At 39.0% G+C, this 21,580-nt stretch overlaps 1 protein-coding gene across 7 annotated transcripts in view; it reads right to left on the reverse strand.

Moving 5' to 3' along the window:
• Positions 1 to 3,332: 3,332 nt before the first annotated feature.
• Positions 3,333 to 21,580, reverse strand: part of LPAR1 (lysophosphatidic acid receptor 1) — a 163,356-nt gene continuing 145,108 nt past the window's right edge. For all 7 annotated transcript variants that reach the window (XM_025282218.3, XM_044940431.2, XM_025282219.3 and 4 more), the window contains one exon: positions 3,333 to 5,808. In XM_025282218.3, coding sequence (XP_025138003.1) covers positions 5,507 to 5,808 — 302 coding nt within the window. In that variant the 3' untranslated portion in view covers positions 3,333 to 5,506. The remainder of the gene's footprint in view (positions 5,809 to 21,580) is intronic.

Below are 21,580 nucleotides of genomic sequence, written 5' to 3' on the forward strand. Positions count from 1 at the left end.
CAGCAGTATCTCATGGGCCTAGTACATAGAGGACCTCAAAAATGTCCTTTTGGATGCATAAATTAAAGAACAAGTGATAGTAACAACAATGACAACACCTAATTATGTTCTTCTAGTTCTCAGTCAAGAAGCATTTAGTAAAGGCATCGTATTTTCAGCTTTGTTCTAGTCACTTGAATTCATTTAAAGGAAGTGGAAAGTACCAGTCTATCTCATTCTCAAAGAATGTATAATCTAGCTCAGGATATAGGTATACTTGCAACAATGTCAACCCTACAGAGAACAATTCAGGTGCTGCCTATGACCTCATATTATCTATTACTTTTACTGTACTAGGTTCTTTAAAGGACTTTTTAAAATGCAATGCATTGTACTGATCAAGAAACTCATCATATGTTTGGCGAGCCAAGATAAGTACATATGAGGAATTAGGAATTACAAGATAAAAAATAAATAATTAGGTTCAAAAAGTTCTCTAGACAACAAATATCAGACCCCCAATTTTTCCTTTGAGACACAATTTCCTCATGCCTAACAATGTCATTGCAAAGATCAAAATACAAATTATATAAATGTAGATAACACTACAGATTCAAAACATAATAACATTAAATATCAAAATAAGTTAAATAAGCCACAGAAAGCACAAATGTTGTATCATTTGCAGCCCTTGTCCTTGTTTTTTCATTGCTCCTACTTAATTTTAACTGCAACATTCTTACACATGAAGGGAAACCTTTTATCAGGCTTATGGAACTAAGGAGCATTTCTTGGTTAAGAATACCTTTTCTTGTGGCTCACCCATTTTCTTTCATTTAAACAAGCGAGTATTAATAAGTAGTACCATTTAGCACTGTGTGAGGTGAGGTGGAGAATACAAAGTGAAGTAAGATTCCTTTCCTGAAAGAAAGATTAAAGTTAAGAGATAAGATGCAAAACAGGCAGCAAGACTGAAGCCTCGCTCCTGATGCCAGTGGGAAGACACTGAGAGTTTCAGGAAAGAAAACATAAAATCGCTTCGTGACAGTCTGACAGGTAATGTGCTCAGCCAGCGTCTGTGGTCTAGCTTCCATCCCGCAGGAGACAGTCTTACTTTTTACTTACTTCTGTATTCCTTGAAATATTGTTAGGTTTGTGTAGCTTTTACAATCACAAAACTCCCTCTCTCTCTGTATGGAGAGTACATAGCAACAACAACAACTTCTAGGGAAGTATCAAGACCCACATTCTGAAACTATTGTCATATATAGAGAAGTTTTTAGGAGTTTCAATACCAAAAAAGTTAAAATGTAACTGCAATGAGAACAGATTAGTGATTGCTAGGAGTCAGAATGGGGGTAAGGGAGATAGTGTGTTTATAAAGGTGTAACAGGAGAGAGGCTTGTGGGGGCCAATCCTTGTTCTGTACCTTGTCTGTATCCATGTCAGTATCCTAGCTGTGATGTCATACTCTGGTTTCACAAGATATTACCACTGGGAGAAACTGAATTAAGGGTATAAGGATCTTGTCATACTATTTCTTACAACTGCACATGGACTTAAAATTATCTCTAAAGTTTAATTTTAAAATAACAGCAACATTATAACCAACTGGATAAAATCAGAATTCATGAGCCCATATTAGTATAAATAAATGAATAAATAAATGGGAGAGGACAAAGCTTTTTTTCAAAGTAGAGAGCTAACTAATACATTTTAAAAAAGAGAATTAGAAATTCATTTGGCAACCATCAGTGAATGATTCATTCATCTAAGAAATATCAACGGATGGTAAAATCAGATGTTAAAATTTGATGAAGAACAGAATATTTCCTACAACATGCTTATTATAAAAGAAAAAACAGGTGTTCCCCACCCCCCCCCACAGTGGAGAAATATGGCAGACATCATCTTAAGAAATTGAGTTAACGTTACCAGTAATGCAGTGAGAAGAAACACAGTAGCATCTTACTTATGGACACTGAAATCTGAATTTCATATAATTTTCAAGTTTCAAAAAATATTCCCTTTCCTCCCTCAATCACTTTCAAGTGATTTTTAAATGTAAAACCCATTCTTAGCTCACAGGTCATACAAAAACAGGTAGATTTGGCCAACAGGCCGTAGTTTATCAATCTCTACTTTAGATTTGTAAATGATCTTTACCTGCCATATCATTAAACAGATTAACAGTAAGTAATCTGTGAATATGAGCACTATCAATCAAAGAATCAGAGAATTTTTATCTAGACTATACAAAGTACAGAAGAATGTTAGAGACTAACCGATCCCCACTGTGGAAGACTGGACTTGCTTTGGCTCTTCACTACACACATTTCTTCTGTCAGATGGTGCCTAAGTTCAAGTCCATCCCAACACAAAGAAACAAACCCAAGCCTTCTGAGCGTTTGGGATCAGGTGCAGCTCACTTTGTGTTAAAAAATAAGCAATTTGTTTCCAAAGGTCTTGTAATAATGAAGGGACCTGATAAAGCATTTCTACATTTTTTATCTAGCACAAGTCACACTCTGGGTTTAAGAAGAAAGGCTGGAAACAATATCACAAAATTCCGTTTTAGAAGTTGAGAGACTCATGGAATAAATGAGAAAGATAATGAACAATGGAGCATAATGCAATGGTTAACTGGGAAAGAACATGAGAAAACCAGTAAGACTCACTAATTGTATAATGTTAGCTGAGGTTTCGAATCCAGGAAATTATGTTTTCACTGGAAAAAAAAAAAAAAAAAAAAAACAAACAGCAACAAAACATGGTTAATTAGTGAATAAAAGTTTTAAGGCATTTGATTTCTAACAGTCTTACAACTACCTAAATTTAAATGTTTAGAATCCTATTTTAAATACTCACTGAGACATTCATTTGAATAAACCCCTTGTTATTTTCCTCCAACATCTTAGCAATATATGGAAAAGAATATATTTAGCATATATCTGGGAGGTAGCTATCACTTTTATCTTCTTAATTATTAAAAACATAAAGATAACCGTAAGTTTATAAACTCCTGGTGAGAGTTTACCATAAAGTCATCATAAAGTTTTTATAAAATTAGTTTTTCCAAAAGAAACTCACTCACATAGTTACACTGCTGGGATGAAGTATTATCCTAAGATGTTATCTCTCCTTTCAGACAACATAAACCACCATCTCTCGGACACTGAAGAGACTTATGACTCTGAAAAACAAAAAGCAATTCTGAGCTGGGGAAGCATATGGTGGGTTTCCCTCTGAGTTTAGAAGCCCCTGTGACAGGAATAGAGAAGAGGTCACAGAAGCAGACGCCATGCGGCACAAAGATGACTCTTGCACAAGAGAAGCAGCACTGACTAGAACCATACGTTGCCAAACACTGGTTGAGAATGATTTATTAAAGTCCAAGTAGCATGTTTTTAAATTTCAAATAGTCCACATCTTCAAAGTGTGCATGAATAAAAGTCCAAGTTCATTTCTTTCCTTCCTCTATAAAATGCTCTATATTTTGCATAAAATCTGTGCAGATACCTTCTGCTACCTGGTTCCCCATACTCCTTCTGGTTTGGGCACTTGTTAAGTGTGCTCTCTGCTCAAATGGGTGACCATACACTGACTTCCTCCTTCCTGAACAGACGTTCTTCTCCTGGACATCTCTCTCTTAAACGTACTCCTAACTTTCCCACACCTGCTTCATGACTGTGACTTTACTGGTTACATATTACTACAAACTGGTGCAATAATTAGTTGAGCTGGACTGTTAAATAGGTATCATCTAACATGGTGGGGTGGCCCTTAAGAACACACAGTAATCATCTAGTCACACACCGACACATTCAACCCATTTGCTACAGAAGCTGTTTAATATGAAGGTGATCCTTTATTCATTCGGCATGTTTGATTTCTTTGCATTTTCTTCAATTCCACATTAAAGTTGTGGTTACCAAGAGCTGGGTCATTGTTGCTCAAATGAAATCTGGAATTGCTAAGCATATTAAGTAGGGTATCCTGGCGGTTTGTGACCACAGACTGTTTCTAGTCCATTTTGTTATATAAAAAAGTCACTCTCAACTAAAGTAACCACTGTGTTTCCTTTGTAAAAAGGTAATTTAACTGGCTTTCCTCACTGTTGCCACCCACATAGGGCAAAAGTAGGAAATCTCCTTTTATAAAAGGTAAGAGCATAAAAAGACATTTCACATTTTTTAAAAAAACATCCTTCACGGCAATGTATCCTAAGTAAATAATCAATTATATGGACAAAGTTTTATGTACATAAATTTTTGCAACATTATTTATAATAGTGAAAATTAGACATAAAATCGTGAAAATTAGACATAACCAACAATACAGGAATGGTTAAACTGAGTTGCATCCATTAAATGGAATATTATATAGCCACTAAAGTCATGTTTTTGTAAAATTTTTAATGCCATAGGAAAATGTGGCAATTCTGCAGTGGAAAAAAACAAACTGGTTATAAAATTGTTTACAGTATGACTGCAATTATATATAAAGGTATACAATATACATAGCATACACGGGGGAAAAGCTGTTAACTGTGGTTACTTCTGGGTTGTGATATTATCAGTATTTTTTCTGTTTTATACATATCTGCATTTTTCAAGTTTTCTACAATGACTGTGTATTATAATACAGAAAAACACAGGTTATTAAAAAAAATTCCTCTGATGAACTGATAATTAGAATGTACTCGGGTACCATAAATATGTGGGACCATACCACTGTGCTCATCTTCTATAACTTTTATAGAGTACATATTCTTCTGATAATAAACTTACATTTCCTGTTTTATACATGTTACAACACTTTAATAAAAAAAAGGTAATATTGTGATTAGATCATTGTTTGTTTCATAACCTAAACAAATACTGGCTTTGACATCTAGGTTTTTCTACTTCCTAGAACATTTAAAATTAACACTCTTTTGTCTTTTTAAGTATGGCATACTGCACACACAGATTTTCATGCGTGCTTTCTAAAAACGTAATTCTAATTTACAGTTTTCCTAACATAAGGAAAAAAATGGAGTTATAAATCATTTAAAAACAGTCTACAGTCTTATCCATCACAAGCATGCTGATAGGCATAAACATGTTTATTAAATGAAATGTATCCTTTAAGAAGAAAAAAAGGGAAGCCTGCATGTAAATGAAGTTGTGGATTCAATTAGTCAGAATTTATTCTGACTTGCACCAAATCATACAAAAACTTTTGAAGACTAGTTAGTGTAGTGTATACGAACACTCCAGAGTCTGTGTATGAATTCCATTGCAAGATCTCCACTTTCTATTTTCAAAAGGAATGGGAGCAGGATGAGGGGTATCACATAAGCTAATTTTTCAATATATGTCAAGTCTTGGTGGGTCAAGGAACAAATACTGCCATGGGTTAGTGTTTAAGTACATGAATGTATTTTTCCTGTCTTTCTCACACCCCACCCTGCCCTGGCCTTTGGGGAGGGGGAGGCTATTCATCCCTCAATAGATGATGGCCGCCTCTCATCTTAGTTTCTTTCCTAAACCACGGAGTGGTCATTGCTGTGAACTCCAGCCAGGATGGTGTGGTTGAGGGAGGAAGCCGAGCGGTCCGAGCCTTCCGTGGGGCCGCTGGTGTTCTCACTGCGCTGGCAGCAGAGGATCTGCCTGAAGGTGGCGCTCATCTCCTTGTCACGGTAGGAGTAGATGATGGGGTTCATGGCAGAGTTGAACTCGGCAAGCAGAAGGAAAAATTTCTCATAGGCCAGAACGTCACACTGGGGGCAGCACACGTCGAGAAGTAACAAGACCAGTCCAGGAGTCCAGCAGATGATAAAGGCACCTGTAGGGTCGGGGAGCGGGAACGGGAAGGTTTAAAGAGAGAACAGAAAAAGAGAATGATGAAGGGAGCATGGTGAAATGATTTCAGCTCAAGGTCAAAATAATGAGCTCCAAAGGCATCAGATCATCATTTGAAATAAAATGTTCATTTTCTGAAATAATCAGAAAAGGTTCTGACAATAAAATGAGCAATTGAATATAATCTTATTAATTCAGGACCTTACTAAATTGACTATTTATGAGACACTGATGATTATTTTGAACAAAACAGAGTTTGCTAAGCAATCGAGATACGAAATAGAGATATTCAGCATTTAGGATACACACTTTGATGCTTATAAAAAATGTCATGTTTTATAGCATAAGATTGTTCTCAGGAAAAACCACTGTGACAAATGTCCTCTCATTTTAGTTAAGGCACAGTTTCTGGATTCAGTTTGACCTCAGATCCTTGCTTTGCTATTTATTAAATTGGATGAATTTAGGCAAAATACTGTCTTTTTTATTGAAGTATAGTTGTTTTACAATGTTGGGTTAGTTTCATGTGTATAGCAAAGTGATTCAGATATATATACTTTTTCAGATTCTTTTCCCATTATCGATTACTATAAGGTTGTTGAATACAGTAGCCTATGCTATACAATAGGTCCTTATTGTTGGCAAATTAGTTTTCTTACCTGTTTTCTCATCTGAAAAGTAGAAATAATTACATTTACCTCATTTGGTTTGTTGTAGGAGTAAATGAGCGAGTCAGTGAAAGTTGCTCAGTCATGTCTGACTCTTTGCGACCCTGTCCATGGAATTCTGCCAGGCTTCTCAGTCCATAGAATTCTCCAGGCAATTCTACTGGAGTGGGTAGCCATTCCCTTCTCTAAGGGATCTTCCCAACCCAGGGATTGAACCCAGGTCTCCTGCATTGCACACGGATCCTTTACTGTCTGAGTCACCAGGGAAGCCCAAGAATACTGGAGCGGGTAGCCGTTCCCTTCTCCAGAGGATCTTCCTAACCCAGGAATCGAACCAGGGTCTCGGGCATTGCAGGCGGATTCTTTACCAGCTGAGCTTCCAGGGCTAAGAAAATAATCACTCCATGTATCTTATCAGAAACAATAACAATAATATCACTATTATCTGCTCCATAACACAACCCTGTTTGGAAGTAGCAATTTCCAGTGATAAAATGTATATTTACTTTGATTTTTAATCAGCTGTCACTTAAATGGGGCTTTTCTACATGCTTTACAAATATTAACTCATTTCATCTGCACCATAGCCATATGAGATAGAAACTCTTATCCCATCACACAGAGGAAGAAACTGAGAAACAGCAAAGTAAAATACCCTGCTCAAGGCCATGGTCCTGGAAATCTGCAGACCAGAGGCAAACCCCAGGGTTTCTGCTCTTAAAGCCTGGCTCCAAAGTCTATGCTCCAGAAAATGTTATATTCCCACTTCTCAAATTAATAAAATTAAATTTCTTAAGCCAAAATTGTATGCTTTAGATGTTTTCCTATTTAAATTCTCTTGCTTTCCCAACTCTTCTAACTCATGAAGATTTTACTGTTACTATAAAAGGATGGAAAATATATTCTTAATTCCAATTTATTTAGCTACTGAAGTCATTCATTTGGCTTCCAGAGAAAAAGGAGGTTTAGAAATAGTGTTAAAATCTACCACTGTGTTACCCCCAGGATGAGCTGGGGATCCTTGGCTAAGAGAACATGACGGGGTGGGCGAGGTCTTGTCCCATTACATCTCCCTTGATGGGCCCCTTATGTGTTAATATAATCAGGCTACACAATGAGCAGACAGGGAGTGGGGATAATCCCAGAAGTGCACTGGAATATTTTGATTTAAATGGTACTGGCCTAGGGGGAGGAAGGCTTGGACTGGGGTCGAGAATCGGACTAGCCTCAAGGAATGAGTTTCACAAAATGTAAACAAATGAGAGTTAGTCTCCCAAACAGCCCAGTATTGAATGTGAGCTTTCTTTTTTGAAACTTTTCAGCGGGGAAATGAAAATAAAGAAAGGAGCAAAGTACCCCCATAAAGCTCTTTGTTCTAAACACAAATGTCTATTGGTTTTAAACTGCTGTTCACTTTGAAGACTGGCCAAGGTGCTTCATTTTCTAATAAATACAATACCTTACAGTTTCCTTAGAGAGAAAAGAAAAAATATTTCAAATATCAGGAGATAATAGCCATGGAGCTATTTGTACTTCAAGTAAAAATGTTAATAAAGCATTCATTCCAAGTCCTTGAATTTCCTTGCTTGAAAATCTCTCAGAAAGCTAAACATAAAGGAAAATCAAAGGAATGCCTCTTGAGTTTCAGATATAATGCATTATTCATTGAGAAGCTGGGAAGGGAATTATTCTCAGGATGGAAAATGCTTGGATGGAAAATACATGGTCCCATTATTCCATTTCCTTGGAAACTAAACACATGCAGGCCTTTCATGAATGGCAGAACATTCTTTCAAGACTCCTTTTCCCTTTCTTTCATCAAAGCTCTAATTGAGCTCAAATTCAGAGCTGGATTAGATACCAGCAACATGCATCTCAATAGATTTATTTTAATTAACATGATCTTTTTTCCCTTCCAGGCAGCAGAAGGGAACATCCTTATTCTCATGGATTGGCTCAAACTGCCTTTCTTCAAAAGTAACAGAATTCAAATACAGTCATTTGTTATTTTTAACTTCTTCTAATTTTTAAATTCAAAAAGAGCAAGATCTTTGTGATAAAAGCCATGGTCTCCAGAACTAGTCCAATGGGTTTTACCAACCATGCAAGAAGCCTTGCCAGGTTACAGAAGGGAAGTGGGAACTCCGTGGCCTCACCGGGAGCTAATACACATGGGTGTTTCATTGAAGCACTCCAAGTCCTCTCCCTTCTTCACAACCACACCGTTCCAACACTCAGTGTTTGGATCTTCAAGACCCGACTAATTTAAGAGACTCAGGACAGACCTCAAAAACTAACATCTAAAATCAATCACACAGAGCTTTTCTTTCTTTTCCCTTCCCCACTCTTTCACAGAAGTGTGAGGACCAAACTGACTGAAAGCTGAAGGTGGACTATTGCAGTGGAAAAGAGGCCCTGGAAATTCCTAAGTGATTAGAGACTTCTCAACAATAGTGATTGAATAGTATGAGATCAACTTTGTTCAAGTTATGGATTTACCATCTGGCTTCTTAAAACAAAAGCTACATCCAACCCCCTTTGGTAAAAAGGAGCCAACCATAATCCATTCAGGTCAGAGAACTTGAGAAGTGCATTGGGGACCCTGGATCTATAATCTGTGGACAGTCTACCTATACATAATCTGAGGAGAGTCAAGTGCACACCCATAAGGCAGGTTGATAAGAATGAAAAGAACCCCCAATCTCCACATGTGTCAAGTAGAGAAACAATAGCTCCCAGCCCCCTCCACTGGGTATGATGAGGATCAAACCGAGATACAACATGTAAAAGTACTGCTCCTCTGCCTGACCACACTACCTTTTGCCGTCACGGGAGGCGTAACGCATGTAGGCTGGTGTAGCAGAGTACGAGGGCAGAGTGCCTCCAGGCAAAATGTGGAAGCATGTTCCACACCATGAAGACCTGGCATTTCAAAAAGTTCTGACACCACCCCAATTATAAGAGATTCCTAATACTTGAAGATGGATGTGACAAGAATAACAAGAAGGAAAAGAGAGGAACATAGAGAAGCACAGGAAGCCCCACGTCATTTTGGAGTTTCTCACAGGTCGACTCAGTACCTACTGAAGATAATGGATAAAATATTGTGGTACTCAATAGAGACAGTTCTTTACGTAGTTTGTATATTTCCAGAACATTTCTGATGGATGAATCCCCACAGATTAAGGCATAAAACCAAGGAATGTTATGCAACAGCATGAAACAAAGAGGAAGCACAAGTCGTTTGTGGTGGCTTATTGTAAAGTCAGAAGCAGAAGTACCAGAAGAGAAGATGTTCAAGATCTTACATAGCCTGGCAAAGACATCTGAAGCTTTTCCAGCACTAACTCTCAGAATAGCCACATACTATGATTTATGGCTGCAGAACATATAAGAAATACTGATCTTCATCTACCCTATCAGATTTTACTTTCATCAGCCTCACTGGCCAGAATCTGGTTTAATATACAACACTGGAAGAGAAAGGAAGAAAAAAATGATCGAGGTAAAGATAAAAGCAAAACCAGGTATTTCCAAATTCTAGAGGAGAAAGAAGAACCTGAACAGAGGCAGTGGCAATGAGAAGAGAAATATGAAAAGACTGGCAAAGTATTTTAGAGATGAATTGAGAATGATTTCTAGATTTTCCATTTGGGAGAAGGAAGGATGGTGCTACCTTCCACTGAAGGAGGAAACACAGGAGAAGTGTTGGCTGGTGTTTTCTGAGGGGAGATAAGGAGAACGCAGATGATGCCCTTAGTTCTATTTAACTTTAGCTTGATTTGAGCGCCGAAGAATTGATGCTTTTGAAGTGTGGTGTTGGAGAAGACTCTTGAGAGTCCCTTGGACTGCAAGGAGATCCAACCAGTCCATTCTGAAGGAGATCAGCCCTGGGATTTCTTTGGAAGGAATGATGCTAAAGCTGAAACTCCAGTACTTTGGCCACCTCATGCGAAGAGTTGACTCATTGGAGAAGACTCTGATGCTGGGAGGGATTGGGGGCAAGAGGAGAAGGGGACGACAGAGGATGAGATGGCTGGATGGCATCACTGACTCGATGGATGTGAGTCTGAGTGAACTCCGGGAGTTGGTGATGGACAGGGAGGCCTGGCATGCTGCGATTCATGGGGTCGCAAAGAGTCGGACACGACTGAGCGACTGATGAGATCTGATCTGAACTGCATGAGTTCAGATGGGAGATGCCCTAAAGGCATCCTGATGGGCTCATGGCAATTTGAGTCCTGAAAGACACTCTAGGTGGGCTGAACAGGAGTGGTTACATTCTGCACGATTTGCCAACATTACAAGTAACATGGGGAGAAGACTACTCAAAATATATTGTGGGTTGGGATAAATAGCAGAGCAAGCTTCAGTCCTTTCTTCTGCATCTGTCAAATCGATCGGTGAGGGCCCCGGTGCCCACAAAGATGGAAGGAGAGGTGCTGGAATGTAGAAGCAGAAAACAGGGAGGAAAGAGGCTGTTTTAGAACAAGAGGTCACAGCTGCAGAACTAGATCAGATTACCACACCTTCCCCGAAATCTACACACCCCCATCAGCTGAATAATGCTTACCATCTGGTCTCACAATTAGAGGCTTTTTTTTTCTAGAGGGACTTTTTCCTAACTAGTTGAACTTTGTTTACATATGGAACTTAAGAACTAAAGTTAAAGAGAAAAAAAATGTCTAAGAGAGAAGACCTTGTGGGAGGGAGTCCAAAGTTTTTGATGAAAAAAACAGAAAACACTTCCAGTCTGGCAGGCAAATTTGTGCTTTTACAAAAAATCAGACATCCGCAGATCTAAAATCAGTCAAGGCAAGTCCATTCTATACCACTGCTGTGTCCAAGTTAACCTTTCCTTGGTCACGCTTTTCATGTTCCTCAAATGAGGATCTCTGAAACAGTCCCCCAACCTTAGAGACGTGTGGCAGAGATCAAATGGGAAAAAAAGCATTCAAACACATAAACTACTCTTTCTAGTTGCCACTAAAGTGTGTATTCTTTCAGAACAGACATCAATCGATTTTAGTTTATTTCTGTAGTTATAGTTTGATTTTTGCTCTTAAGGTGCAAATATGGCTAGCTAGGAAGTCATTCTAAATTATAAATCTTAGAGGAGAATGTTAGGTAAAAGACCACAGATACAAAGCTTATTGCTAGGTCTAACAGTAAAGGGGTCATTGCAGGAGAAGTATATGAATGGCTTTTAGAGAAAAAAGTTTTTCTAAAAGAGTAAACTATATTCATTATAAAATCTTTTCTGGAACACAGAAAATGATATTAATGCAAATGAGATATCTCCAAAAATAAGTCATTTCTATCTTAATACCAATTTTACTTCATTCAGTATAACGCCTACCACTTCTATTTCTTCATGGTCTTAATAAATGTTTCATGCATTTAAAGTTTCGTGATTTCATTCATTGTGTGATATATTCTAGTGTTTCTTTCACTTGTTCCTGAGAGCAACATTTATCTTTTGGAGAAGGACGTTAACAACACACAGATCTTCAAATCACAGTAGAATACTCATTATGTTCTCTCTCTTTTTTTAATATTCCTGTGCATAAGTTTTGCCCCATAATACTGTCTTGCTCAACATGATGCTGGCTTCCATATACACAGAAGAAGGCCAACGGTGCCTTCCTTCTGGCATTTTATATACTCTCCTACACATTAACCAGTCAGCAGCATACACATACATGCTCCATAATCTACAACAGACTCTAAATCTTGTCCTACAACCATACTTTGGAAAGCACAGGCTAAAGTGGCATGCATACTAGGACTAGCTCTTAAAGAAGACCATCTGTGCTTGAGAACAGCCAGTAGAAACCACTTCTCCACGGATACAAATCTAGCCAAGTAAGCAATACATTTTCTTTGCCTGTTGCTATAGGCCCCTAACCAATTCCTCTTCCTCCATGCTTCTTCCCTAAAGTCCAGCATGCACAGAACAGCCAGAGTGATCTTTCAAAAGCATAAATCAATTCACATGACATCACTTTCCTACTTAAGACTCTGCAAAGCTTCCTACTTGAAATCCTTCCTGTGATCCATAATGTCCGACATTACTAGCTCCTGTCAGACTCTTCAGCCTTGTCTCTTTCCACTCACCCCTCATTCACTGGGTTCTAGCCACACACATACCAAGCTTATTCCTGTGTCAGGATCTTTGCATGCATGTGTTTTCATCTTGGAATATTCTTTCTGTAGATCTTCATGTCTTCTTACTATTAAATATCACTTCCTCAAAAGCCAAACCTGACTATCCTAGGGAAAGCAGCACATTCTCCCCACTAACTATCTCATGTTATCATCTTCATTTCCCTTACCCATACCCCAAAATATCTTATATATTGGTTTATATGTTTATTTTCTATCTTCCTTCAATGAGAAGGTAAGCTTCATAAAAGAAGGAAAGGTAGCTCTTGCATGTCAGTATTTCTGGCATCTAGAATAGTGGCTGGCAAACAGTGCTACTCAATATTTCTGCCAAACAGAGTGGCAAATCACAGCTAACTACCTAATAGACATATCCAAAATGAGAAAAATTAATTAGAAAAGTCACTTAGCTCTGTTTGGAAAACAGTAACACATACACTGTACACGGTCTTTAAATGGGCACTATGAGACATTCAAAGGAGCATGAGGTGGATCCTACAATGTAAAAGTCTCTACATATGCACTTGTTACTCTAGCAAAAACTGGCCTGTTGCTTCTCATTCTGATGGGTGTCCAATTACCTACAGAATCGACTGCGCTTTAGGGAAGCAGGTCCGGTCAGGCAAGAAGGGAAACCAGCATCAGCCAAGTTACTGCTAAAGGAATGTTTCAACAGGATGAGGCCGCCCCATTAGACCCTGGATTTTGAGGTCGCTTCCTGGGAACAATCACTAATTGACCCAACATACCTCTCTGTTAATCCCTCAAGCTTCAAAACTCCCCTCAGGGAACTTTGACCTTGCCGCTCTTTACTTAGTCTCATATCCATGCTCTAGCTATCAGGAAGTAGGGAAAAAGAATACATCCTACCCAACAAATACATATTTTACCATTTTTAAAATATAAATTACAGTTCTGACCAATGTCCATCTATAATATTAAGCTTAAATATACACAAGATTTTTTTCAAGTGTAATCGGTTCAGTTTAGTCATTCAGTCATGTCTGACTCTTTGCAACCCCATGAACAGCAGCACGCCAGGCTTCCCTGTCCATCACCAACTCCTGGAGTCCACCCAAACCCATGTCCATCGAGTTGGTGATGCCATCCAACCATCTCATCCTCTGTTGTCTCCTTCTCCTCCTGCCTTCATTCTTTCCCAACATCAGGGTCTTTTCCAATGAGTAAGCTCTTCACATCAGGTGGCCAAAGTATTGGAGTTTCATCTTCAACATCAGTCCTTCCAATGAACACCCAGGACTGGTCTCCTTTAGGATGGACTGGTTGGATCTCCTTGCAGTCCAAGGGACTCTCAAGAGTCTTCTCCGACACCACAGTTCAAAAGCATCAATTCTTCAGTGCTCAGCTTTCTTCATAGTCCAACTTTCACATCCACACATGACCACTGGAAAAACCATAGCCTTGACTAGATAGACCTTTGTTGGCAAAGTAATATTTCTGCTTTTTAATATGCTGTCTAGGTTGGTCATAAATTTACTTCCAAGGAGTAAGCGTCTTTTAATTTCATGGCTGCAATCACCATCTGCAGTGATTTGGGAGCCCAGAAAAATAAAGTCAGCCACTGTTTCTTGAATATTTTTTTGCAGAGACTCAAATTGGCAAGTTGTTTTCACATATTTATGGCCTGATAATTTGTAGTACTGTTTCCTGAACTCAAGGAACACTTATAATTTATGCAAGGACAATAAGGATAAGTCTCATTAATCTAATTTTTCTTCCTGGAATGGTATATCAGCTGTTTTTCATTTCCTGATAGATGTCTAACTAATGGTATGAAGCTAATTCCTTGAATTATACTTTTTCCTATAGAAAAGTTTGAAAATACAAAAAGTATAAATAGGGAATGTAAACATAATTGTGCAGTCTCAAGCCACTTTAGTACATGACCCTGCACATTTTTTAAATGTTTCTTTTAATTCTAAATGTGGGATCTTTTTTTGAATTGCAAATGAAATTAACATAGAAAGATCGTTGGTTTATTAGTGGTGGTAAGGGATGCAGGCAATCAGATGTTATATTTTCAGAAAGATCCCCTGGAGAAGGGAATGGCTACCCACCCTAGTATTCTTGCCTGGAGAATTCCATGGACAGAGGAGCCGGGGGGCGGGGAGCGGGGGTGCCTACAGTCCATGGAGTTGCAAAGAGTTGGACACAACTGAGGGACTAACACTTTCACACTTTTGTTTCCATGTAAGATACTTCAGACACACAAATGCACTGGTGGGGGACAGGGGGCACCATGTGTCAGAGACTGGCTGTCCACCGTGCAGGAGATTTTCCTGAATGCGGGACCTCCTGGGAAGGCAGCACAGTGAACTGCCACCGAAGTCAGTTCTTTCCATACCTAAAGCATCCAGTGATGCCAGCTAATGCACAGGCCATGGTTATATTAGACAATCACATAAGGAAAGATGTGTTCCTCTGAAACTTTCTACGAGTAGTGAAATGAAGTTGCAGTAACATTCAGTACAGAATTAGTATGGCCATTCTCATCAGCTCCAAATTCTAAAAAATCAAGAGATAGCTAGCAAATTAAGATGCACTAAGTTATGCATCCTTACAAACAAACACCCATACCACTTCCAACAGTGGCCCATGTTTTCCTGGAGATATGACCCCTGAAGTCTCTGTGCAAGCAGACAAACAGCAAATGCATTAATTTACTTTCAATAAAACCAATGCGTGTTAAACTGTGGGTCACCATCTCGTCTCTTCCTCTCTAAACATGTTTTCTGACTTCTGCACAGCTCTTAGAGTGAAGTAACTAGAGTAAGACTGGCTCACCAGACCGTTATTACCCACTAATAACTAAAAAACAGTGCTACTCCAAATGCCTAGCAAAGGCTTTTCTTGTTAGCCCTTATCATTTTTAAATCAGATATATTTTAAACTTAAAAAATACACACACATATACTATATAGTGAAAGTTGCTCAGTCGTGTCCAACTCTTTGCGACCCCATGACTATAGAATCCATGGAATTCTCCAGGCCAGAATACTGGAGTGGGTAGCCTTTCCCTTCTCCAGGGGATCTACCCAACCCAGGAATTGAACCCAGGTCTCCTGCACTGCAGGTGGATTCTTTACCAGCTGAGCCACAAGGGAAGCCCAAGAATACTGGAGTGGGTAGCCTATCCCTTCTCCAGTGGATCTTCCTGACCCAAGAATCAAACTGGGGTCTCCTGTACTGCAGACAGATTCTTTACCAACTGAGCTATCAAGGAAGCCCTATATTATATATACTACATAAATGTGTGTATGGATTTATATACCCACACAGATTCACAACAGTCACTGCATCTTAGTAGCTTAAAAAAGACAATGAGATTTGGGACTTCCCTGGTGATCCAGTGGCTAACACTGAGCTCCTATGCAGGGGGCCTGGGTTCAATCTTTGGTCAGGGAACGAGATCCCACATGTCACAACTGAAAGCTTCCAACTAAAGATCATGCTGCAGTGAAGACTGAAGATCCCTGTGCCGCAACTGACATCTGACACAGCCAATATAAATAAATATTAAAAAAAAAAAAAGACAACAAGATTTCTTTTTTTTTTTTTTTTTCACAAAAGAACCAACAAAAAAAGGATAATGTCACTTATTCTTCACATAGGAGATACTTCACCATTCTCAGAAAAATTAAATTAGTTTTGCTGCCGAAACATAGTGATTACACAAATTTTCAAAACACATTTCCCTCCCTTATTTTAAAAATGGTCAGTCTTATATCACACAGTAAACCAGTCTTGTCAACCACTGTTCAGCACTGTCTAACTCAGAAAGTGATACCAAACATATTGCATGACTGTGGTCTAGCTGTTACCAAGGTGATGTAAGTAATATTTATCCCTTAAAGAGTAAATGAAATTCCCCCCATCCAGAATATTTCCCTAGGAAAAGTTCAGCATAAACAGAGAATTTGTAATTGGTTTTACAACATACTAAATTTTTCAGCTATGAATTTAGATTTCCCTAAAATGGTACAAGTCTAAACAAGTACCAATATCTGGCTGAAAGTACTCACAGAGTGTAACTGATGATGGAATCCTATGGATTTTATTCTTTGCAGTTCATGAACTACTGGTATGGATCAGCAAGATATGTGTCACTCAGAAGATAAAACTCAAGGACAAAAAATATAATGGAAATTTAGCTTATAATTCATAATTTTACTAATGAAATGAGGGAAAAAATAAAAATTTAATCCAAAAGAAAAATCAGAAATATTCTTGCAACCTAAAAATGTTTATTTAAAAATTATATTTATTTTATTTATGTATGTATTTAATAGCTGAAAGACCCAGAAAGGCAGAAATTGTAAATATGATAATTCATTTTGAGATTGGCTATGTCTCTTACAGTTGCTAAATGTCCTGGATTGATGTTTATGAAGTACAGATTCTTGACAGAGTAGGAAGGAGGTACAGTCTGTTTTACTCTAGTAAACAGCTGTGTGCCTAAGATATTTCCTGTTATGAAAAACTTTTATTAAAAAGTTTAAGTTGCAAAAATGATTGGGAAGTGGGTATTTAAAGATTTCCAAATTAAAATCACAAACATATTTTTCTACATAAATTTCAATCAGTTTAAGTACATGTTCAGAGTAAAATACTGATGGTTCAAAACTAAGACAAAATATCACAAAGCAAATTCTAACACATAAATCCTGAACAAAAATCAATGAGTTCTAAAGCATCAAAATAGACTGCAATAAGGTCATTTCTCAGAATTTATCCTATAGATGCATTTACATACAATACAATTACATATATGCCAGGAATTCTTTGCAGCACTTTTTTAAAAACTGGAAATAATCTAAGTAATCAGTAGTAGAGAAGTAAAATAAGTTGAATTCATAAAGTGAGATGCTATTCAACTTTCTAAAGTTGTTAAGAAATTCTATCCTTACCAGATGATCTCCAAGATACACCGTTAAGCAAGAAGAACAGATATTAAAACATATGTATAAAATGGTATCAATCATGCTTTAATGACTGCAAAAAAGAAAAATGTGTATACACACACACAGATACCCTATAATAAGCTTTAGGGGAGGCTAACAATCAATTAATTTCAAAAATGTTTATAACATAAAATTATAAAAATGATACCTTCAATGTTTTACTTGAATTTACAATGCCAACTTGTGTTCATCTGCCAACCCTTTAACCTAGAGCCAAGGCTTTATATTTGAACACTGGCCTGTTAACTGGAGCTCTGCATCATCTTCCAAGCAAAGCCACACCAATGAAGCGTCACAGACTAAAAACTCCCTCCAAACTGGCTTCTTCAGAGTGAAGTCAGAACTTAAAATTCTTGCAAAGCAATCTGAGTACAAAACAACCCTTGCTGATTTTTTATGGTTTTCCCCTACATGTACAGTTGTTCTCCTCAGCAAATTTCAAGCAATTTCTTTTTGCAATTTTCCCCCACTGAATATTAACAAAGCCTTCCCTTCAGCTTTCCCAGAAACATTTTCTGATTGCCCTCTTTTTTATTAAATGATAATGTGGTATTTACCTAGTTACATTTTTGTTATAATAATCTGGCACAAATAACTTTAGGAGTTAAAAAAAATTTTTGATTCTTCGTAACTGTCAGAGGCTGAGAGAAAGACTTGGCCTGAAGGCCTTAGTTGACTAATTTTTAAAAAAACCCTCATGTGTGTAACTACATATCAGGACACCTCCAGGCACTAAGGATGCCTCAGTGAATGCGACAGAAAACTATCGTCCCTCATCTGCATTTAGGCTCTAGGAAGGCTGTGAGAGACAACTAACAAAATGAATCAGTAAGGTTTCTTTTAGAGGGGCACAGTATTTGGAGAGGATGGGAAAGCAAGGAAGGAAGAGGGCAACTAGAGAATCACACAGTGATCCACGTAAGAGTTGAGGGCAGCTTTGACCACGAGAAGATGGTGACCACAGACACCGGCTGATGGTAAAACTGACATGATTTGCTAATAGACTGAGGGCTGGGAAGAGGGAAAGGAGGGGAGGAAACCTGTGAGCTACGGAAAGAAAAGGTTTAGCGACAAGGAGATCACTGAAGACAGTTCTGTGAGTCTTGGGAATGAAGGCTGACTGGAGTAGATTCAAGAGTGAACAGGACAGAAACTGGACACTCCAAGTACAGACCAAGCTTTTAGGCAGTTTTTCTGTGAAGCAATTTAGAAAGAAGTGGTTATGGGTATAAATTACTATCTTTACCAAGTTTTTGTTAATAGGTAAGAGAAAGCTAAGAATAGGTCCACGCTCTGTGTGTGTATGTATCATACATTCTCCACCGATATGTTCATTTTTGTTCAGATTTTTAGATCGCTAAACCATAAGTTGATCATTAACAATTATATGTAAATTGTACACTTTCAGTTCAGTTCAGTCACTCAGTCGTGTCCAACTCTTTGCAACCCCATGAACCACAGCATGCCAGGCCTCCCTGAACATCACCAACTGGAGTTGGTGTCCAAGAGTCCACCCAAACCCATGTCCATCGAGTTGGTGATGCCAACCAACCATCTCATCCTATGTCGTCCCCTTCTCCTCCTGCCCTCAATCCTTCCCAGCATCAGGGTCTTTTCCAGTAAGTCAGCTCTTTGCATCATGTGGCCAAAGTACTGGAGTTTCAGCATCAGCATCAGTCCTTCCAATGAATACCCAGGACTGATCTCCTTTAGGATGGATTGGTTGGATCTCCTTGCCATCCAAGGGACTCTCAAGAGTCTTCTCCAACACCACAGTTCAAAAGCATCAATTCTTTGGTGCTCAGCTTATATGTAATTTGTTATACGTCAATTATACTTCAATAAAGTGGGGGAGGGGAGGAAGAGGTGGGAAGGGAGGAGAAGGAAAGGGAGAGGGAGAGACTGACATTGAGATAACAGAGTGAACTAGCACCAAATCATCTTTAGTTTCTTTTCCCCATCTGTTGGTAGGAAGCATCTGTCTGGCCTGCTCAGAACCACACAGGAAGCTTAGTGGTGCAGATTGTGTGTCTGGGGTGGGGTGTGGGGTTGGCCTATGGTTGTCAAGCAATGTCCATGGCTGGGTAGTTGAGCTTTTCAATCTAGAATGAAATGTTACCAAGCTCTTTTGACTTTAGATCTAAAGCTCACCTGTATTAAATATTATATTCTTATCTTAAAAAGAACAGCTAACAGACTGGGGAAGATTTATAATCTGATTAATGACAAAATAAGTAATAAATCCATAGATTCACCCATATACTGTTGACAGAAGAGTCATCTAACAACCTTTTTGGAGGCAATTTGGCAATGTCTAAACTTAGGATGGGCTTCCTTCATGGCTCAGACTGTAAAGAATCTGCCTTCAACGCAGGAGACCCGGGTTCGATCCCTGGTTGGGAAGATCCCCTGGAAAAGGGAATGGCAACCCAGTCCAGTATTCTTGCCTAGAGATTTCCATGGACAGAGGAGCCTGGTGGGCTAAAGTCCATGAGGCTGCAAAGAGTTGGACATGACAGAATGACTAACACACAAACTTACAATGTTCCATCTATCAGTTAAGAATCCACCTTGCAATGCAAGGGACACCAGTTCGATCCCTGGTCCTGGAAGATTGCACATGCTGTGGAGCCACTAAACCCGTATGCCACGACTACTGAGCCTGTGCTCTAGAGCCTGCACGCTGCAGCCCCTGAAGCCTGCATGTCTAAAGCCCAAGCTCTGCAACAAGAGAAGCCACTGCCATGAGATGCCTGTGCAGACAACTAGTGGGTAGCCCCCGCTCTAGAGAAAGTCTGCAAGCAACAACGAAGAAGCATCACAGCTGAAAAATAAACACATCTTTAGAAAAGAAAAAAAAAAAGAAATGCATCACATTCAGAAATACTAGAAACAACATATAAAGTTATAAACACAGGATGTCTGGTGAGGCAATATCTGTACCAGTGTAGAACTATAAATCTAAACATTCATTGATGCTATACGTAAGTGGAGGAGCAAGCAGCCATCACATAGACTAACATGCCTCTACTGCACTGACCTACGTCAGAAGACACACAAATTAAATATTAAGTCTGTGAAGTTATACCATGCACAATATTACATTTATTATAAAACATCTATAAGTACTTATATACATATATACCCCACACATTACTACAAAAAGTCTAGAAGAATACGCATCAAATTGTTGACAGGAGTTACCTCGGGGAAGCAGGGGTGGTAATACGGACTTCAAATTTTAATGTAAATATTTTTGTAATTTTTGTTTGTTGTTTTTACAAAGAGCATGTTTGTTTTTAATAATTAAGGAAACCGTTGACAAAATTCAGGCATTATTCCTACAGGCCCTCAAAAAGCTAGCTGGTGGGAAAGAAGACAGACTGGGGCTCCTTGGAGATAAAACTTCTTTTAATTTCCTGGGCTGTGTGACTGGAGGGTTTTAAAGGCCCTGAACTCTCATATGCTTCAGGCAGAGGGGAGAGCTAGGGGCCACCCCAGCTTTTGCTGCTGCTCTTGTGTTCTGGAAAAGGAGGACATCCCTCCGGCTTTGGAGATAGCCTGGGAACACAGTGGACTGGAGAGCTCTTCTCTGAGCCTGTGCAGAGCTGGCAGCCGGTGGGGTTTCTGGGCAGCTTGCTCCAAGTTTCTCTGGGGTGGACTGGGACCTGGCCATGCGGCAGTGTGGGCCTCTCTATTAAGAAAAGGCAAGACTTGAGTCTCCAGGTCAAGGCCCAAGGTGGAGGCTAGATCTTCCTCCTAACTGAGAACTAGGGAGGGGCTGATGAGTTTTTAACGACTGGGCCAGACTGGGCTGAGACATCTGGGGAAAACAGATAAGGCTGGGAAGGAACTTCTTCAGGGGATGGACTCAGGCCTCACGTCCCTGTTGCTCACAGGTCACAGCTGAGGAGGCGGGTGTGGGGTCAGGTCAGGCCTC

This window comes from Bubalus bubalis, chromosome 3 (assembly GCF_019923935.1).
Source record: "Bubalus bubalis isolate 160015118507 breed Murrah chromosome 3, NDDB_SH_1, whole genome shotgun sequence".
In the NCBI taxonomy this organism is placed as follows: domain Eukaryota; kingdom Metazoa; phylum Chordata; class Mammalia; order Artiodactyla; family Bovidae; genus Bubalus; species Bubalus bubalis.